Raw genomic sequence first — 20,026 nt, 5'->3', positions numbered from 1 at the left:
GCTGATGTCTTGAGAATTCACCAGAACAGTCAAAAAAAACCCCAAGGGAAAGCCCGACAGAAAGCCAGCCATCAGCAGGGGGCGTGGGGCCAACACCAGCGCTGGTGGGAGCTCCTGAGAGCACGGGGAGACATCGGTGTGGACCTCAGCCACCGCGCTGGGGGCTGAAGGGTGTATGTGAGAAACGGCTGGGATAAAAGGGTAATTCCTCTGCCCCAAATCTGAAGTCAAGCAGCCTGAAGCCAGAAAAAAGAGTTACGTGAGTCTCAGCTCTCTGAAGCCCTGGGGGTGGTGGGCTTCCAGCACCAGACACAGGTCATCTAGGCTCCCTTTCTTCTCCACTCACTCAACACAAACAGAAGGAAGGGGAAAGAGTATTGAAAGAAGACATTACGTAATTTTTCCTTTCATAATTCAGAAGAACAACGTCCACATCATTTCATACTGGAAGTAGCTGCACTTTGGGGATTCTTATGTCTGAGACCTAATTTTTAAAGCGCCTAGAAATCCCTTAGGGTAAAAAAAAAAAGCATTATAGAATCATTATTAAAATGGACACGTTATATTTCACATCTCAGTTCCACACAAGTGGAAGGAAAAGGCCAACAAGATCTCCAGGATGAGGGGAGAAAACCCTAACACATTAACACTCATCCAGTGATGGAGTAAAAAGGGGACAAGGCTTCCTACGTGTTGAGTGCTGCGCCGGAGCGGCCACCCCAGGTCTCCTGCTTTGCCCACTGCTCAGCCACGCCACAGCGCTGACACAGAATAAAGCCCAGCAAACCTGTTTTTTTCCTAATAAAAGTCACAATCCCTGGGCAGAGCGGTCCCGCTCAGCTCTCCCTGGGCTCGTTTTGCATGTCTAGGGTGGGTCCAGAGCCCTGTTATGGCATCAGAACGCAGCCTGATGCAGCCTGACCGCAACCCACACGGGGGGCTGCCCACGGTCCCGCTGGCTCCTCCGGCTGCCAGCCCAGATAATCGAGAGGAAAAAAAAAACAGGCTTTCTTGAGCTTTTTCACCAGTGCTTACACCAGCAGTGTCTCTGAGTATACCCTGCAACAGACCGGGAAGCTGCTTTCGAACCCTTGGCGCATACGTGGCTAGATAAGAAGCTATTTCCCCAGAGGAACAAGTGAAGGCATGTATTTCAGGTTGGATCTCATGCCTGCCTGTCTCCCACCCACGCAGCACACGACTGCTGGTGTAATTTCTCTTGCACACACAGCATCTATCTACTCCGCCGAGCCCGTACATCACCTGGCTATTGATCTGCCAGAAGCGACGTGACCTGCACCCGCAATGAGGGTGTGAAGGAGATGTGGCAGGAATGCAGACCCTGGTTAGCCGTTTCTGTGGGCAGAGGCAGCACGACACCCCAGACCTCAGGCTGGGGGCTACTTCTGCAGCGGGGAACACACAGCACCCCAACAAGGGGGCAACTCATGGGGAAAGGGGCCCAACCGCTCCACCATCAAGGACACCCAACTTCTGGGATACCAGAACTGCTGGTGCAGACATCACGTGGCAGCTGGAGCTTGGCACGGAGCTGGACTTTCATGGAAACCTGATGGGTTTCCCCCTGCGCCTTTCTGAAACGAATGCAGCCCCCCAAGGCCCCCAGTCCTGCCTTTCCAATTCTCACTGCTAAAAACCTGTGAAATAAACACAGACTCCATTTCTAGATTTTCCAGCCCTCATCCTCTCCTCCAGACTATTTAGTGACTCTTTGGACCAGAGTAGGGTCCACCCAAGTTCCTGTCAACGCCTTTTTCTTACCTTCTGCAGTAGACGTCAACTTTCTGACATGGCTGTCAAAGGCCAGGCACTGCTTAACCCATCACCTTCCTCTGGGCCATCAACAGCCTCAGCAGACTCATCTTCCTATGCCATAGCCCATAGCCCTTATACCATAGCTTTCCCCTCTCACCCCCATGCAGGGGGATGTTCTCTCTCAGATGTGGTTCTCTGCAGACAAGGACAACGCTTCTGTGGTCCATGAAGTACCACGGCTATACATAGTAAGCCATAAAAAAATACAAGAAAGAGAAAACTCTAAATAGCATCACTGAGTCCCTGGGAATAACAGCAGAGCAAGCCTTAATCTTTGGGGCTTCAAAGGGCTGGGGAGGAGAGAACTTTTCCCGAGACAAAGTGAAGCAGCAGAGAACATGGCTGAGCACTACCTGGGTGTTGTCTTCATCTCCCTGAGCGTGGATGGTGTAGGAACGACCACCGTTTTTCAAGGTCTCGGTGGCGATGCGCACTTCCACCCCTGGAAGCGGGGTGCCCACAGAACCTGCGAAGGAAAACAAGACTGAAACGGTGGCCAGCCTCTGGGAAACAACAAAATCAAGGATGCAAAAGAGCAGCTGCTCGTCTATCAATGGCATCTGCAGACTGTGCTGGCACTAAAGTGTTTCCTAGCAGGGGGTTACCCTTCAGGAAGGCTTCGATCACATCGCATGTCTGCAAGCAAATGTCACTGCAGTGCAATACGGTGTTGTTCGCTGAGCAGGCAGTGTTGGAAATGCCTGGGAAAACAAATGTATCTCCAGCCCTGAACAGTCTCTCTTGGCCAGTCTTTGAAGACATCAGCACAGCTTCGTAGCTCAGTAATGAAGCTGTCTTTCAAGAAAAAAAAAAAGGAACCATGAAACCTACACAAAGATGTGAAAATAAAGAGCACGATGATTACCACAGTGGCTCACTGCTTCTCTATAGCCTGGGCCTGACAGAGAAGGCAAAGGCTTAACAGTGTGAGAATTGCAAGGGATTATCTCAGTTTTATGAGGCATCAATACACTGTATATAAAACATCATAGGAGAAAAGCAGAGATCAAAACCACACCGTTCTTCCACAGGTTTCAATTTTCAAAGCCATGGAATACAACACAGTGTCACGAACAACTGCTATTAAGCTCCAAGATGGCCCTGTGACCCAGCCCTCCCCAACCTGCACCCCTCCCACCCCTTGGTTTAGTGCACGCTCTTCTTGTTGAGCATCTGAAAGCACAGAAGAAAGGGCAGCTTTGTTCCTGTGACCTCTGTCTGATGGGGAGCTCCAGGCTCAGCAGCAACCAGTTGTGGGCATCTGCTGGCTCAGCAGGTTTCGCTCTGCATCTCAATGGCACGAGGCGGCTCTTGCTGCAAGATGAAGCCCGTGACTTTCATCCCCTGCAAGCCAGGAGCAGCGAGCGCGCAAACCTGCTCAGGGTGCAGAGAGACGTCAGCACAGAGCGACCTGTGGCTTGGGAGGACGGGACAGGTCAAGGCTTAAACTGGTAAGTTTATTCTTTATTTTAAGAGATTTTTTTCCTGCCCCCTCTGGAGAGTCTCCAGTTGGTGGGGCTTTCTGGCTCCACTGGTCAGGCAGCCCGACCAACCCAAGGTTGGAAAGTCCTTAGAGCAGGGCATGAAGGACCTGGAGCCCAGTGCTGTCTTCTCCTTGTTGTCTGATTTCCAGGCATTTGGGTTCAAGTGGCATTTTCCCTAGCCTGGTCTTGTTCTCCTGTTCAAGCCCTGGAGATCCGGTATCTGTGACATCATGATTTTGTTTGCTACATTGGTCAGTTGCCATGGAAATCGATATGTCGTCGTAGCCCAGATTTATGGCATCCCTGCAGGATCAGCTAAGAGCAGATGGGCTATGAGGGAGTGAGATTTTATTGCAGCAAAACTACCCGAACAATTAGCAAATCTGGCGAGAAATAAACAGAAAGGGACGTGGCAGTTCTGTGATGTGTCTGTTCAGCCTGAAATTGCCTTCGGCGTTCAGGTCAGCCAACACGCAGCCAGGTCCTTCTCTTACCACAGGTATCGCTTGGGCTGCTCTCATCTCACGGCCAGACAGTGCCAGGAGTTGGAGACAGAGGACTGCTGCAGGGTAAGGAAGGAGAAGCACGTGGTAGGAGAAGTCACCAGGAGAAGTGCCCTGAGGGGCCACGTAGAGTTATTTCTGTACTTTAAACAGTCTGGTACCTGCCACGGAGAACTCCAGGAGGACTCAAAAAGCAAGTTAGAGGTGGAAAACACACCAAATGTTTGCACATCGTGCTTGCTTGAAGCCACCTTCTAGATTTCTACGAGAACATTTTCTCCAGTGTGAAAAACGCCTTGTGTGGACAGCCTCCAACCTGCCTGCGAGACGTGGCAAGGGACAGCAGGCAGACGCTGCAAAGCCAGTCTTGCAAAGCTCACGGAGGGAGCAGTAACCAGTGCAATGAACTGCCACAGGCTCTCACAGATTTGTCATCTCTGGAAGCCTTCAAATCGAGATCAGATGGATGCCTTCCTGGAAGATGCTTCTTCCCTGTACGCAAGCTACTGACAGTGCGGAAATAGACTGATTCATGGGCAGCAGGACTAAATGGTTAGTGCCCACTCCTAGTCTCAGTCTTGGAGAATGAAACAGCAAAGATCAGCACAGTGCTGTCAAACAAATCTGAAGACACAGAGAGGGCAATGTGTTTCCCATACAGTGTTTCAGATCACCATTACAGATACTTCCTACTTGGCTAAAGTAAAACCAACATGTCAAGTCAGTCCCTCGTGAGGAGCTGTTTCCTTATATTTGGAAATATGGTTTTATATCTGCCCTGGAAAAGGCTTTCTGGTATTCAGGAAAAATGACAAACATGGAAATCAACACCTGTAGAGACTGAAAGTGGTCACAATGTTGACTGGAACTACACAAACCTGACAGCATTAATAAAATTTGTGCAAAGACAATGACTCAAGCTTCTCGGGCCCATCTGCCATGTCAAGATACACGCTGTGCCGACTCCAACAGGTCAGCGCAAGGTTGAGCCCGTTCCCAAAGGATCGGTACTGGAGGTCCTGCCTTCACCGAGACCGCAACTGGGGGTGATCAGAGGGGGATCAACACTCAGCACTGGCTTCCTTTCATCCCCAGCCATAACCCCGAGGGGAAACTGGGGAGAGATCCCTGCTCCTTCCCTTCTTGCTCCCTCCCAGCTCTCTCCAATTTGCAGACTCCTGAATGTTAAGAAATGCTGGCAACATGCCCGCGGTGTCAGCTCAGCCGGCATCAGCCAGGCTGCAGTCAGGAAGGAGTGACACTATTATTCTTCCACCGGTTCTCCTCTCTGTTTAAAAAAAGTTGTCAGCTCTTCCTAGATAAATTTAATTGGCCCTGCGGTCTGTGTCCTTCGGTGTCTGGGGACTTCGATGCTGTTATGTGCGGTGGTGTCCTGGGAGAATTGAAACAGGCCAACGATAAGGCACTCAACGATCTCACTGTCAACAATACACGGAGTCCCCGCTGTAGGAGCTATTAGCTGCCTCTGATCTAAACCTCCAATTAAAGTGGTGATTAGGCCCAGTGAGGCATTCTCCATCCATGAATTATTCATCTCCCTTCACAGTAACAGCACCAGGGGGATTAGAATGAGAGCTGGTGAAAACAGAGGCATTTTAAGCAGGGTTTTAACTATATACAAGCAAACATTTATCTTTCAAATCTTTCATGTTTTCTTCTTCTGGAAATTAAAGCCTCCCCCCCCCTCCTCGCCCCTTCAGACCTGTGCTGTGGGTGGAGAGCAGTGCCACGCCACCAGAGACAGCACTGGTGACACGGGTGGACTCGGCCCTTCCCCAGCCACACCGAGAAGGTGAAAGCGGGCGAGGGAAGCCCCAGCACCTCTCCTCAGAGGCTCACGAAGCAGCAGAGAAGGACATGTGCTGCTTCCACTCCAGGAGAGCGACCTCCTCTGGCACGTGTGAGGATCCCTGGACTTACCCACAGGGCAAAGCGCCACGCTTGCGGCACTTCTTTACTTCTTTTTCAGAATAAAGCCAGTAATCGCTTTGGCCAGCACATGGGTCTTTGGTCACCACTGCCTGGCATCTGTCCCCGTAACACCGGTGCCATCTGAGCTCTTTTCTCTGGACACTTCACTCCTCCTCCTGCCCAGCCTCTGTTCCCAGCCCATCACTGCCTTTCTCAGTTGACTCTCTCACGCAGGATGCTCGGTGGTACCTGGTGACCTTACATCCCAGCCTCTAATGGGGTACTATATCAAAAGCTTTTTCACAGCTCCAGTAAATTATGCCTCAGCTTCACCCATCTGCTTCCCAGCTGACACTTCCTGAAATAAATTAATCAAGCCTATTCAATTATAGCCCTCTTTCTGTAAGGTCTCTTGCTGATTCACACCTTTGTGAGATGCTTCTCTCCCCTCTTGGGGCTGCACCGAGCCCCTGGACAGCAGCTGGAGTGACAGTCAGCTGGCCTTTATCCCCAGCCCCTCCGCTCATAGCTGCAGAATAGGATTTGTCCCCAGCTCCCCTGCAGACCCCGGTACCCTCAGGGACCCTGTCCCAGCTCTGTTCAGGATCACGGCCATCCAGCTCTGCAGTAGGAGCTGCCATTCTGGGTGCCAACGTCTGTCTTGCCCATGTTGCTTTCAATCCTATTTCCTTTTGTCTCCTGGGAGACTTCTAGAGCCTCCACTCATTTCCCCTTCTGAAGATGAATGAAGAGCAACTTTAACCAGGCCACAGGGACATCCAAATGATCTCTGCACCGTTACCCTGCAGCGTGGGGCTCATGGAGAGCTGGAGCTCGTGCAGGTGGGAATCTCATTTCCCTGCCTGCTTCCCTCTCCTGCCTGCAGGGATGGGGCTTCTGGGGGAAGGGGACACTGGCTGAGCTGTGGGAGCTACAGCTACTCTGCAGAAGTAAACTAGAGTGTGCATTTCGTGCCGCCCGAGCTGTTCTCAGACTGAGGAGCTAGTGCTGGGGAGCTGTGGTTTCTCCTCTCCCTGTGTGATCCCCACAGGGGCACTGGGGAGGGACTGGGTTGCTGTGGGAAGCCACAAGCCCAGGACAGCCCCCCTGCATAACGCTGGTCCCACAAGACACCGAAGACCAAGACAGTGCATATGGTGCCATGCACGTGCAGACAGCACGTGGGGAGGAGAAGGTGGCATAGTGGTGGGCTGGGTTGCTTGGCAGACAGATGGCCACGTTTTTAACCAAAGGGAGGGTGGGGGCATTTCATATTTTTAATGTTTCAGATCAATTTATTTCTAGGTTACATAAACCACAGATATTGAGAGGAGTCACAAAGGGTAGCTAAGAGAAGCGAGGAAAGACAAGGAGAGAACAGAACCGGAGTGTACAACGAGGTGTGACAATTTCTAATTCCTGAAGAGTCAAGAAACTTGCACTAAAATAAAGTGAACAGACATCCTATTTTAAATGTTCAGTACCGATCGGTTGGACATGAACTGCTGCGTGGGGAATCCTGTGTCAACACCGCACACGAATACAACTTCACCGAGCAGGAGCTGAAGATGCAGTCCCATTTGGACATAATAAAGCATCAATACGGACTCTGCCTCCTGAGCAGAACCAGCGTGGGCAGGTCAGCGTGCACTGCTGTGAGCTCTGCACACACACCTTTGCCAATCCACCATGGCCAGTGATCCCAGGGAAACCCACCGGCCACTTCCCACACACCCACGGCCCCCTCCTGGCTTCCCAATGCCCATTCCCGTGCCAGCCTCACTGTTCCTACCGTAGCCTGCTCCTCAATCATGACAAGCGGTGATTAGATGGGTACTCTCTGTGACGACAAAAACCAAGAACACTTCACAGCCAAATGCCTCCCAACAGTGTGCACCCTCTAGAGACTCCTACCTGGGACACGGGCTCCATGCAAAGGGTTAGAAAGCGCCATCCCAATCTCAGTCATCCCATACCTCTCCAGCAACGTGTGCCCAGTGATGCTCTTCCACTTCTCCAGGACAGGCACGGGCAGGGCTGCTGAGCCTGACACCATTAACCTGCTCAGGGAAACCCCGTGTAAGAAAGTATCCAAGATCACCTTTGCCCAGGGAATTTGCAGTCTAACACAGGGTTACATAAAGCCTGCTCCTACATAATACCTTAAGCCAGAAGCCCCAGAAGCCTTTTAACCGCTACCAAGGATGTTCCTCACATGTCGAAGATTCTCTGATACAGTTTTAAGTTAAGATGGGACAACTCCTAAAAGAGATGCTGCAGTGCAAGCTTGGGTGGAGGACAAAGTCCTTAGCATCATGTCATGTAGGGTGACACATAGAATGAGCACACAGACCCCTTCTGGCTTTACCATGCAAGAGTGGCTCACAATTAAATAATGTCACCCTCGTTCTCGTCAAAGAGACACTAAAGCACAACAACCAGCACCGCAAAGAGGCGATGCTGAAAAGAAACCTCGGCAGATCCACCGCGGGGAAAGCCAGCCACCAGCAGCCCCTGCCCAGACAGGCGTCGCTCACCTACCTGATGTTCTCCCGGCAAAAGGCGTGCACAAAATCCTGGACTTGCGGCTGAGAGAAATGCTTGTCATAATACTCTATCAGCTTGGCATAGATAGTGGGCACTGCCATGAAGACACTGATACGGGGAGCTTGGGAGCTTAGGAACTTGTTCCAAACCTAGAAAGGAAGGGAACATACACATATCAAAATACACCTCAACATAAAGCGTAGAAGGAAGTGATCGCCATCGCTGTCACGCTAACTCCTCAGCACCTTTGAAGAGGTTCACAAGCGAGGGCTCTGCAAACACCCTGTGGGGCAGTGAGCCCCACCACCGCTCCTTCATACGCTGCAAGGGGAAACTGAGGTACAGGACTGCAACAGCTGGTCCAAAGCAAAGCCACCCTGGGCTGCTCACAAACCATCCAACCCCTGCTATATAAGGCTTCTGGACATTACAAACATCTGGAAGGCTGCTGCGTGCACCTCAGCCATGTCCAGAACAGCAGCTCCAAACCCTCATCATGACCCTTATTGCCCAAAGCACAACATTCAACTCTCTCACCCCGACAGTGGATCACGCACCTGCTTTCACTCTCAACGAGCACAAGATGATGGAAACAGCATTTTTAGTACTGTCATGTTACAGCCAAGAATTCCCTCATGAAGACATAAGCTTGTGGCAGAATTAGTTAATTCCCTTATCAGGCACAGCTCTTCAAAGGCTACATAAAGCCACCACCTTTTCAAAGCACAGGAGGTCTTCTTTGGAAAGACACTAAGTCAAATCCAAAGATGATGATACACAGGCTGGAGCCCACAGATTCGAACCTTTGAGGGAGAATTGCTTTTAAGATGGATGGCAGGGCTGGGAAGAGAGATATCGTGCACTGGAACTAGGAGTGAGGCTCCACTGCAGTGGAAATGGTCATTTTCTGGTGAGAAGGCGCTCAGCGAGCTCAGAGCAGCCAGCAGAAACCGCAGGTAAAACAGCTGCAGCCAGGAGACAGCAGCTAGCCAGGAGGGCAGCATCACCCACCACGCTCCTCCCGAGAGGAACAGTCCCTGCAGGACAGATGTTCTTCAGCTGCAACGCCTGCTAACCTGTGGGAACTACAAATGGGGGCAAATTCCAGGAGGCAGCTCTGCTGGGGGTGGGGAGGAAGACCAAGCGACCCCCCAGCTGCTGCCCTGGCTGAGCAGCCCCACCTGGGAGCAGTTAGCAATGCGTAGGAGCCATAAATACTGTAGTTGGGCCCATTCCTCCCACACCTCGCCACTCTTCCCCCTAGGTAAGCTCTTCCCAAGACAGCAACGATCCAAAGCCATCAATAAATAAAAAGCTACAGCGACGGCCACCGCTTTCCTTTCGCTCCAGTCCCTGCCCTGTGGTTGACAAATGTATTTCCTAACAGCTCCTGACAACGCGCGCCGCCTCTCCCCTCCCTGCCCACGCACGCTCAGCTGCACACAGGCGCGTGCGACAGCGAGAAAAAGCAGGAATTGATTGAAGGTGAACAAGTGATTCTCCTTCATGCTGTCACTCTGCCCCCTTCCCTCCGTCCTGCTCGCTCGGGCTCCATTTCATTACTTTCTACTTCACTGAGTCGGTGCTGCCTCCCCCCCTCCGTCTCTCTCACTCCACTGCTTCAGAACAATCAGCTCCTAAAAAAACCCCACCACCACCACGTTGTTATTCTTAATAGAGCAGGACACGTCCGACACAGGCACCGTCCCACCGAACAGAAGGGAGTTCACGCTACCTCCCAGCCCAGGGACGGTCCTCAATGGGGCGAGACAAATGTACGAGGTGGAAACCGCCCCAGACGCCTCCGGAGCTGGGAAATGAGTGCTGCCAAGATCCCCTTGGCATCAGGGAAAGCAGAGGAGGAACGTGACATGCCCAGAGAGGGAACATCGCACTCCCTTGCGGAAACCCCACCTACCAGCATGGTCCCCTAAAACAAGCCGGAATAGGCAAAATTGCATTCAGAAGGATCTAACCCCTGCCACATTCCTCCCAGCCTCTTTCCCCAAAGATCTTTCTCTTCATCTCCCTGACATCTTTCCCATTGGAGACAGCAGGATGGAGAAGGATCTCTCCAAAGCCAGGGGCTGAACGCCCGGACCTGCTCTCCTCAGCCTGGGGCTCCCGAGCACCATTGCCTTGGGCAGGGAAAGGCGGGCGATGGCAAGCAGTGCCAAAAGAATTGGATGGAGACAGATGCTCGGGGCTGCTCAGTCCTTGCTGTGTGATGGGTTCGGGGTTTTTTTGCCTTCACAAATCCAGAGCAGCTGTGGGGAGCGCAGGCAGACTTCCAGTCTGGCCTCGCAGCAGAGTTATTTTCACATGGATTTGGATTTCCAAAAAACCAAAACCATCACTCCAAAACACAGCAGATCTCCCTTGCACCCCAGAGTCCCCTGTCCTCGCAGGCCTGCTCAGCTCCTGCCCTAGATAAAATCACTCCTACCACCTCTCCTGCCACAGGAACAGCTTTTAATGTGTCAGTCCGACTCGCCCCAGCAACAGCCCCTTTCCTGAAGATAAACAGCTGCCTTTGGACTTGTGCCACCAGCTGCCGGGGTGATCTGCTGACAGCCAAACATCTCCACCTGCTCTGCTCCTGCTCAGCCAAATTTGGATCCTACCCATGTGTTCTAACAGTACTAAGCACCGAGCCATGGTACAAAGCTGGCAGCCCCAAGCCCCTCTGCAGACCCCGAGCCGTCAGAGGGCTTGTCGCTGCCCAGCCAGCTGTAACAGCTATTTCTGTTTTATAACTATAACGTCACGGTTTGAGAGAAGGATCTGGGAAAGTCTCGTTACCTGGGAGTAATCAATCAATCCCAGCTTGGACAGGCTCCTAGCAAGAGACCAGCTTTGCCCTTCCAGCACACGGCATCCTGCAACCCCGTCAGGCTTAGAGCAGCACGATCAATCTCCCCCTCTGTTATCCCATGTGTCACCGGCACGACATCAATTACCCATGGACAGGGTATCGGCAGCCTGTAATTTCATTTTATTTTGCTCACCTGATACCTCAGGACGCCAAGTGCTTTTAAAAAGCCATGGATTCTGGAGGCAAACGTGGCACTGCAGGCCAGGGCTGCTGGCCTTTGCACTGAGCGCTCCCCAGACACAAAGGAAGCAGCAGTCTTCCCATGGAAGATGTTCAGGAGATAGACCAAGATTTCTTTAAAGACAAACAAGGGCTAGGGAAAAATGTTTCTAACTGCAAGAAAGCAAGAGTGGGAACCGCTTTCTATCAGCAATAATAGCAGCAAAAGCCCAGGGCAGGCTTACAGGGCAGGACTGCTGGAGCCAGCAAAGAAGGGGAAGACCTTCTGTTCCCAAAAGCTTTCCCGACATTCCTGATTTTCTTCCCCTCCCACTCCACAAAAGCATATCTAGGCAATTCCATGGGCTGGCCAGTGGCAGTTTGCCATCAGTAAATGAAAAAAAAAAAAGAGGCAGAAAATTACACCAGTGGGTCCAAAACAACCCCAGTGAGACACAGCTGCAAGATTCTTCCCACGTGTTTCTTCCAGCACACAGATGGCATGATGGTGACTGAGGACAGAGGAACACGCAAGCTGCTCCAAGAGATGGTCCTTTCATACCACAACCTTCCCAACCAGGCTCCAGATCTGCCTAAGATTACCTGAAGCAAGAGGTGCAGACAGAGGAGAAAGGCAGTACCTTTTTTTACCTCTTACAGAGGCCTCACCTTCAGAGCGCGATGTAAACCAGACAGAAAACACCGAATCTATCAACATCTGGTTATCTTCTAATGCAAAAAAAGATGTATGCTAAATCTTGCAAGACTTTGCCTGATACAGGACGCCCTAAAACAGCCAGAAGAGGTGCAGGCAACCAAGACAGCCAAAAGAAAAGGAGGCAAAAATGCCTAAAAGCTGAAAAGGAAGCATATATCAGCATGGATTTTCCCAGCAGCCCACAAGGAGATCGCAGACAGCCCGTGCTGCTGCCTCTATTGATGACTACAACAGCTCCTCTCTTCTATAAAATTATTGTATCGTTTTCAGTTGTTATTGAATTCTTTTTAAACCCTTTTCAAAAATAACAATACCCCCTAATGCAAGGTTAAATCATCCCTTTACTTCCCTTTTGATCGGGCAGATAGGTTTGTGTTTTGCATCGATCGCTGCTGGCGGGTAGCACCGCCGGCGAGGAAAAGGGCCGCCTGCAGTTTTCGGAGCGTCTGCGAGAGCAACAGGCAGCAACGTGCCCGCAGCCGAAGCGGCTCCTCGTTTGGCGAGACCCCGCGCCTAACGCCGAGGACAGAAAGCTCCCGTAACGCTACGGAAGCACCGAAGGGACGGCAGGAGCGCCCGCCCGCGTCCCACGTCGGTGTATCCCCGACAAAGGCAGATGGGCGCGACACGGGATGGGAGAGCATCAAGGGGAGCTCTGCTCTCTGCTAAGGACCGAGCCGCGGACGCGTCGTGGGCAATAGGCAGGGAGCGCAGCGTTCTTCTCTTCAAAGGGAAATTGGGCCCTTGGTGGCTTCGTCTCATGTTTGTTATAACCCCAAATGGTTTGTGCTCTGCATGACTCTGGTTTTAATCATTTATTCATCAGTGCAGTTTGATGGCCCCTCTGCATTCCAGGCTGAAGCTTTTAAACCCTTCCTATGCTGTAGGCATACTGAAAGGAGCAAGTGCTTTCCCTGGGACCTGGTAATATAAGTAAGTATGACAGGCTCTGGTTCCATTTTTTATATTTCCACACACACATCAAAAGACATTACTCCGTAACAGATGCTGAGGACAGACGGCAGATCTGGGGAGATGGGAAGAAAAACTCTAACTTTTTAAAGCCAGGTCTGTGAGAAGTGATCAAACATCATCCATTCACTAGTGACCTGCTCCTCCCTCCACGGACTCCTCTTGGAGCCTGAAATAAAATTACTCCTCTGAAGCCTCCCATTAATGGATGAAAAGACAATCGCCTTTCCCCAGCTGAAACTGGCGGGGAGGCGCGATCCCCAGCGCGCTACAAGCTGTCCTTGCTTACTGGAGATCAGACTCGCTCTGCTCGGATTTGCTTTTCTTTCAGAAATAAACTAAAAGAGCTGCCCACAGTGATGTTTGCAGAAGCGACAGATCCAGGCGAGAGGCTCGCTGTGATGCACGCTTCTCCTTCCTGGAGGCAACCGTGACTGCTGAGCCACAGATCTCCCTGCTCAGCCCAGCGAAGGTATAAAGCACCAGCGCCCAGCCTCAGCCCAGCCTGGCTCGCACAGATAACAGCGGCAGCAAGGACAAACAGTTTGCTCGCAGATGTAGCACAGGCTGCTGGTCCTCACGAGGAAGTCGGGGGTGTAACCATACAGTGCAGCAGCAACCCCAGAGCAACACCTCACACGCAGCCTTGACGAGCATCGGGTCTGCGGCACCCTCCCACCATGGGAAAAAGCTGCCAGGGGTGACAGCGCGCTCACACCACATCAGGGGAAAGCTTCCCAAATCACACACTAGCTTTGGGCACACATCACTCCCATTTCTCTCGGACTAAAAGTCTAAATAAAATCAGCGATTCTGATGGCTTTGCGTGTGACACTGTAAAACCGGCTATGATTTTTAGAGGGCTTGATCCTCGGAGGCATCTTAAGTCAGACATGCAGTAACGCTGGCACCAAAACAGCAGCTCTTTTTGGAACTTCAGGCCAATAAATCTGCATCTCGGCATATTTATCACGGAAGCGGTTGCAGGGCACAGACAGCGTTGTCATTCCGCAGGCAGCGCACCACAGCTTGAAACCTGCCCAGCAGAGCCAAGCGGGCAGCGCACGCCGCAGCTAGGTCACAGCGAGCTGAGATTTCTATAAGCTTCCCCCATCACTCAGAGCAAGATTCTTCCTTCATGTTTTTGAATACTTTTATTCCCCACTTGGCACTTCAGACCGAAAGACCTCCTGGGATCCGATCTCACGTTTAGCAACGCAAAGAGCTGACAGGGAGACTTTTCCTATTAGAACATCTTTCCCTTAAAGTGAGATCAGAGGTGGTCCAAGGCAAAGACAAGCAGGTTCCATCATTCAAACTCAGAGTGGATCCACGTCAGCCAAAAGCCTCAGCAGGGGATCCTGCAAAGCAGACACTGACCTCGCAACTCCCTCCAAAAGGCTCCTGTCCACAGAGTGCCTGGTGCCACCAGGTCCTGGTCCAGAACGGGGCTGCCAACATAGAACCACAGAATGCCCTGAGCGGGAAGGGGACCCACAAGGACCATCGAGCCCAGCTCCTGTCCCTGCACAGGACACCCCAAATTCACACCAGGTCTCTGAGGGCCTTGGCCAAGGGCTTCTGGAACACCACCAGGCTGGTGCCGTGATGCCTCCCTGGGGAGCCTGTGCCAGGGCTCCACCACCCTCTGGGGGAAGGACCTTCTCCTAATGCCCAGCCTAACCCTCCCCTGGCACATCTCCCTGCCGTTCCCCCGGGTCCTAACACGCAACTGGCATGGCAAGAGCACCAGCACGGAGGATGCCTGGCTTCCCCTGGGTCTGTCTCTCCAGACTTGCTGACATTTCCATTGAGTAACAGTCACACCACAGGGTGTGCTCAGCCTCAGCAGCCGTCACTGAATCGATGCAGGGAAGGGAGATGGAGAGAGGAAGTCGCTGGGGAACGGATGCTCTAATGTCTGCTTGGTGCCGACCCCAATGCTCACAGAAGCCTTCAATAAAGCACTTGCTCATGGGCTTTCTCTAATGCCTAGTGAGAAAAGGGCTCACTTTGCACTCCTTCCTTAAACAGAGGCATTAATCTCTTCTCCTCTGGCCACCAATTTGCACAATAACTGTACAAATCCAGCATTTTTAAGATTTCTGCTCCTGCATAGGAAAAAAGGCAGGCATTTCAAACACGTTCAAAGAAGCAACTGAGAAATGCTGGCTGCCTGCAAACAGCAACAGTACAGCTGGAAAAGTAAACTCAGCTTGGAAGCAAATCACAATGGGAGGATCATATAGGGATGCTTGGGTTGCAGCTTGCCCTGCCTCCCAAGGAGGTTTCTGCTCTCCCAGTTCTCACCCTTGAAAAAAACAAAACAAACCACAAAAAACCAGAAACACCACCACCAGAGCCACCCTTGCCCCACACAGCTGCTGGGAGGAATGCACTTTCTGGCTCACTGCTGTTCTGCCTGCTCCACGTCCACATGCCCACATCCCCCGCTGTCAGCGCTGTCATTCCCGAGCACCAGCACACTGGGAGCACTGGGTGCTGCTCCCACGGTCTCACGGCCCCAGGCAGCCCGAGAAGGGCTCCCCGAGGAGACGCGGTGCACCCAAGGAGTACCTGCACTGGAGGACTTTGAGTGCCACATGAGAGAACTGTAATGCTGAAAATTAAGGGTCCATTTATAAACACTTTATTAATAAATGATTAATAGATGCAGCCATATTTTTTAATAACTTACAATAAAAAGATGCTACAAAAAGCTTAAGCAAGACAGTCCTAACAGATGGTGCTATAAAGTGAATTATAACATGTACAGTAACTAGTGCAAAGTAATGGATGTCCTCATTTAATAAAAAGAGTCTGATTTTATGCAGCAACTTTCACGCTTGAGGCATCTCACTACACTTTAATGAGCCCTTGTGGCCTCAGCAGTAGCTTGCATGCAGCCACAGACATCAGATGCTGTTCTAGTAAGAGAGTGGATGTTGGTCAGGGCGCTGGGGTTACTCCACAGTCTTGATTTTTAACCTTTCCTTGGACAGCTACCAACAGCAGACGGAAGGGTCTGAAAGATGCCACCTCCTAACACTGCACTGCAGGGAACGACAAGCCAGCCTCGGGCTGGGGCTTGAAACATTTTCGAACTAAGAAAAACAGAGCATTACTCTCACCACTGAAACCAGACTGGCATCTGTATCCACTACTATAAGGCACACCGCAAATTATGTAATTTAATAAACACTGCAATAATAAAGTATTTATTTTTTTATAATGAAGTGTTAGTGATTAGAAACCAAACACACATTGGGCATGCTGCTGCGGTTCTCTTGAACCCTTGCCAGTATCACTCAAGGCTAAATATGTCTGCAGCAGGTTGAGAGTAAGTTCCTAGCCTTGTTTTGATCAGCCTGTCAAGTGTTTTAGCTGCCATTCGAGTTTCTTTATATCCCACTATAATTGGCTGCTTTCTCAAGGTGCAGCGAAGAAAAAAAGCACGCAGCAAAACTTGGGCTCCTTTTGCAAAAATCCTCCACTGAAACTCCGCTGCTTTTCTGAAAGCTGATTTCAGTAGCAAAGGGCATTTTGTAAACAGCTGGTGAAAATAGACTGGAACTGAAAGGCAGCTTGCATTAAACTCCACAAGAAAGCCTTATTTACCCTCATGTGCTTTCTTTGTAGTGCCGATCAAACCTCTTTCAGCTCCCAGGGGAGGCCCTCGGAAAAATAAAGGGAATAAAAAAAAAAATAAAGATCGAAAAGCAAACGATGTCCTTAAGAGCCCGAACGCACCTGAGAGCCCTCAGAACGGCGCTGGCTGCGGCAGGCACGCTTGTCACGCCGACCTCCCTGCCCAAGTTCAACCTCCAGGGTCAAGCAGACATCCTCCAGCCCTGTCCCCGCTTGCCCTTGGTTGTCAAGTCTAGGGGAGAGCTTTGATCAGAGAAGGCAGGCGGGGTGTCCCGCTCCCCCGCACCTGAACCCATCCTTCAACGTCAGCTCATTGATTTGCAGATGTTGGGAGAGAGCAGAGGAAAAACACAAGGGTACAAGGGACAATCAATCACGGGTGGCACAGGACGTGGAGAAACGCGCCCTCCAGAGGGCTTGGCTTTGCTTCCAGGCTGCCAGCACGCTCTCCTGCCACCTCGACAGCATCACCAGGGCTGGGCACGCTCCCAGCCCTGGCTTTGGTGGGGTACATGTCCCTGCTGCACCCTGAGCTTTTGGGGTGACACCCTAAACACGAGAGAAGACAATTTGGCAGTGACCACTGAGGAGACAACACTGGCTACAGCTTCCAGAGGACCTTCCTGCCTTCTTCTACCACAACATCCTACCTACATGCCCTGCAAATGCGAATGCAGGGCTGCCCCTTTGGGATTCTGGGGCTGTTCCTCCACAAAGGATCAGTGCTCGGGCAGCAACCGGGCGTTCAGGTGTCAAGGCCATCTTAAAACAAGAAAGGAAGCGTGCATTTTCTGTGGTTGCTTCTCCGAGAAGCAGAAATAAACAACAAAGAATCACACGGTCCTGCAGTCGCTCGGATCAGAGCCCAGGCTCACCCTCGCCTGACAGCAGCACAGTCAAAGGCTTCTGGGTGTACCCCACACCTTTGCACTTTGTCCTTTCAGTGTGATGAGGCTGCCCAGCATACGAATAAATACCAACAGGTGAAGCAGCCTATTTAGTTAGAAAGCACAGGCTTGACAGGCTCTTTTCACTTTCCCAGGGAGTTCTGTACTGACAACGCACGTTTCCTTTCTGCTGTGAGGTGGCACCAGCATCTGCAAACCCAACTGCTCCCTCAACAGTGACGCTGCACAGTCCAACATCTCTCACAGCACCCATGATGCTGGGAGACCTAGATCCCACGGTGCTGGATCCCAGGGGCCGGTAACTGTAGAAACTCTTCTACCTTACTGTCGGTTGCCCTCTTTCTAGTCCCTTTTCTTCCTCTCCTTAGGTCGGGCTGCCTGCCACCACAGCAAGGAACAAAAGAGAAGCAGAGCACTGGCACTGGAGTTTCCTGTCTCGGCTAGAAAACAACATCACAAGTGTGTCTCTGCTGCATTCAAGTAAGGTTTCCCTCCTGCCACCTGTCCTGCAAGGAGCTCTCGATTTGAAAACTCTCATATTGCTGAGTCTAAACCAACAGATCTATTAACACTCGTTTCTCCGCAGAGAAAGAGCAGTGTTTCCATGCAACTGATGAGTACCAGGATTTCTCTGGCCTGGGCTGCGAGAAACTCCACAGCTTGTGTTCTGTCACGTAATGTAAGACAAGACACCGAGGACACAGGATTGCAAGGTAAAACACAGCTACTGAAAACATAATATCCAACAAGCAGCACGCCGCTAACATGCAAGAGAAAAATTCCAGTATTTCCACCTTTCCTCGCACTAGAAAATGAACAACCCTCACTCTGGATGCAGATGCTCTTCGCAGGTACTTAGAAGGACCCACCTCCAGTCAGAGACCCTCAACATCACGAGGAGGGGCAGCGTAGCATGACCATTATGTACGTCACGCTTAAACAAGCTGTAGCCTCCAGAAGAGCACATTTACCCCAGACTGAGCATCCAACTGAAAGCGTTTTTTTAACAGACACTTTGCAAACCACACGCAGCCAGTGGCTAAAGAGGCTGGCATTCTTAAAGAACCTCTTTCCGAAGTTGCTCTAGTTACAATGCACGGGGTCTCGTGGCTGAATTTCAAAGACGACGCGCAATCCCTCCAGACTTACCGTCTGTGCGCTGAATTCGGGTAACATGATGCATGTCGCTCCCACCCAGAGAGGACAGAGGAGCTTATTGATCACCCCGTGGACATGATGTAAAGGCAGCACGTGCAGAATAACATCCTCCTTCTTCCACTCCCATTTCTCAACCAGCCCTGTGGTCTGCAGAAGAAAACATACAACCCAGAGTTAGGGCAGGGAGAACGATTCTCACTGCTTGAAAAGCCCGAGGTATCCAGGTCCCTGATCCCCTGGGCACAGCTGGCGGCAGAAATCCCAGACCTCCTGGAACGATGCCTGGGCGCAAAAAACCTTTCCTTGAGGGTCAGCACAAGCAAAATTCCCAGCACAACCACAGAATACAAGGGGAGCACCTTCTGCATCTTCTCAGAACATGCTTCATATGTATCAGAGTTCTTCCTCGTTACTGAGAAATAGCGAGCAATTATTTTAAGTAGGGCCTACAAAATTTTCAGCCTGCTGCTGCACATGCAGAGGTGGCAGAAAGAAGTTATCAAAAAACTACTTTTCCCAGAACTCTGTTGACACAATTTGGACACTGACATTGGGCTTTCCGCACCGGTAAGGGGTAGTGAGTGAGAGCAGAAAAATCACTGTCTGGTAAACAGAAAACAGGCTTCACATTAATAAAAAATATTAGTGTATCAAGCTTCTAAAATACTCTGCTATGAAGGGATAATTATTTAAAGCATTAGACCTCAGGTTTCTGGGTGAACAATGCCCTTCAGAGCCCAGCGTTAGCAACTGGAAAGCTTATTTCCAGCCATCTAAAAATAAAAAAGCATTTGAACAGTGGAATTTAGTCATGTCATTCACAACCTTCTTCGACAGGGCAGGGAGTGGGTTTTAGGCTTCCTGCAAGACAGCACAAAAGATGGTGACTGCTCAGGCCTCCTCCCAAATGATCAGCATATTTGTAAGTGAACGGATTCTTTGCCCAATATAGCCAAGCCCTGGCTCTATCCATCAAGGCTTTCATACCGCTCCCGACACTGCGGTATCTGAGCACCCAGAACAACGTACGCTCTCGCACGATGTATTCCCTGCCCTTTTTCCCTAATGGCCTGAATCTATCAGTTGCAGGCAGCGATAACCAACTGGTGAGGCAGTCAGCAGGCTCATTCAAACTTTTAATTCCTTTTGGCTCAGAGAGCTAATGGATTTTTTGCCTTGGGGATATATAGCTGAATAATGCACAGACTTCACACAGTACTGTACTGGGCTGGGCTAAATTATATTCCAATTAGGGGCAAAGATTCTTTCCTAGTCACAGTGAAGAA

The 20,026-nt window shown here is 51.0% G+C and overlaps 1 protein-coding gene across 3 annotated transcripts in view; it reads right to left on the bottom strand.

Annotated features, from left to right (window-relative positions):
- Positions 1–20,026, bottom strand: part of ACSF3 (acyl-CoA synthetase family member 3) — a 66,719-nt gene that overhangs the window by 42,354 nt on the left and 4,339 nt on the right. For all 3 annotated transcript variants that reach the window (XM_064459783.1, XM_064459784.1, XM_064459781.1), the window contains exons 3-6: positions 18,732–18,887; positions 8,297–8,451; positions 7,670–7,815; positions 2,190–2,302 (exon numbers count right to left, since the gene is read on the bottom strand). In XM_064459783.1, the coding sequence (XP_064315853.1) occupies positions 2,190–2,302; positions 7,670–7,815; positions 8,297–8,451; positions 18,732–18,887 (570 nt within the window). The remainder of the gene's footprint in view (positions 1–2,189; positions 2,303–7,669; positions 7,816–8,296; positions 8,452–18,731; positions 18,888–20,026) is intronic.

This window comes from Phalacrocorax carbo, chromosome 8 (genome assembly GCF_963921805.1).
Source record: "Phalacrocorax carbo chromosome 8, bPhaCar2.1, whole genome shotgun sequence".
Taxonomy (NCBI): Eukaryota; Metazoa; Chordata; class Aves; order Suliformes; family Phalacrocoracidae; genus Phalacrocorax; species Phalacrocorax carbo.
Note: the sequence above shows the minus strand (reverse complement) of the source record. Positions and strands in the feature narration are given on the sequence as shown.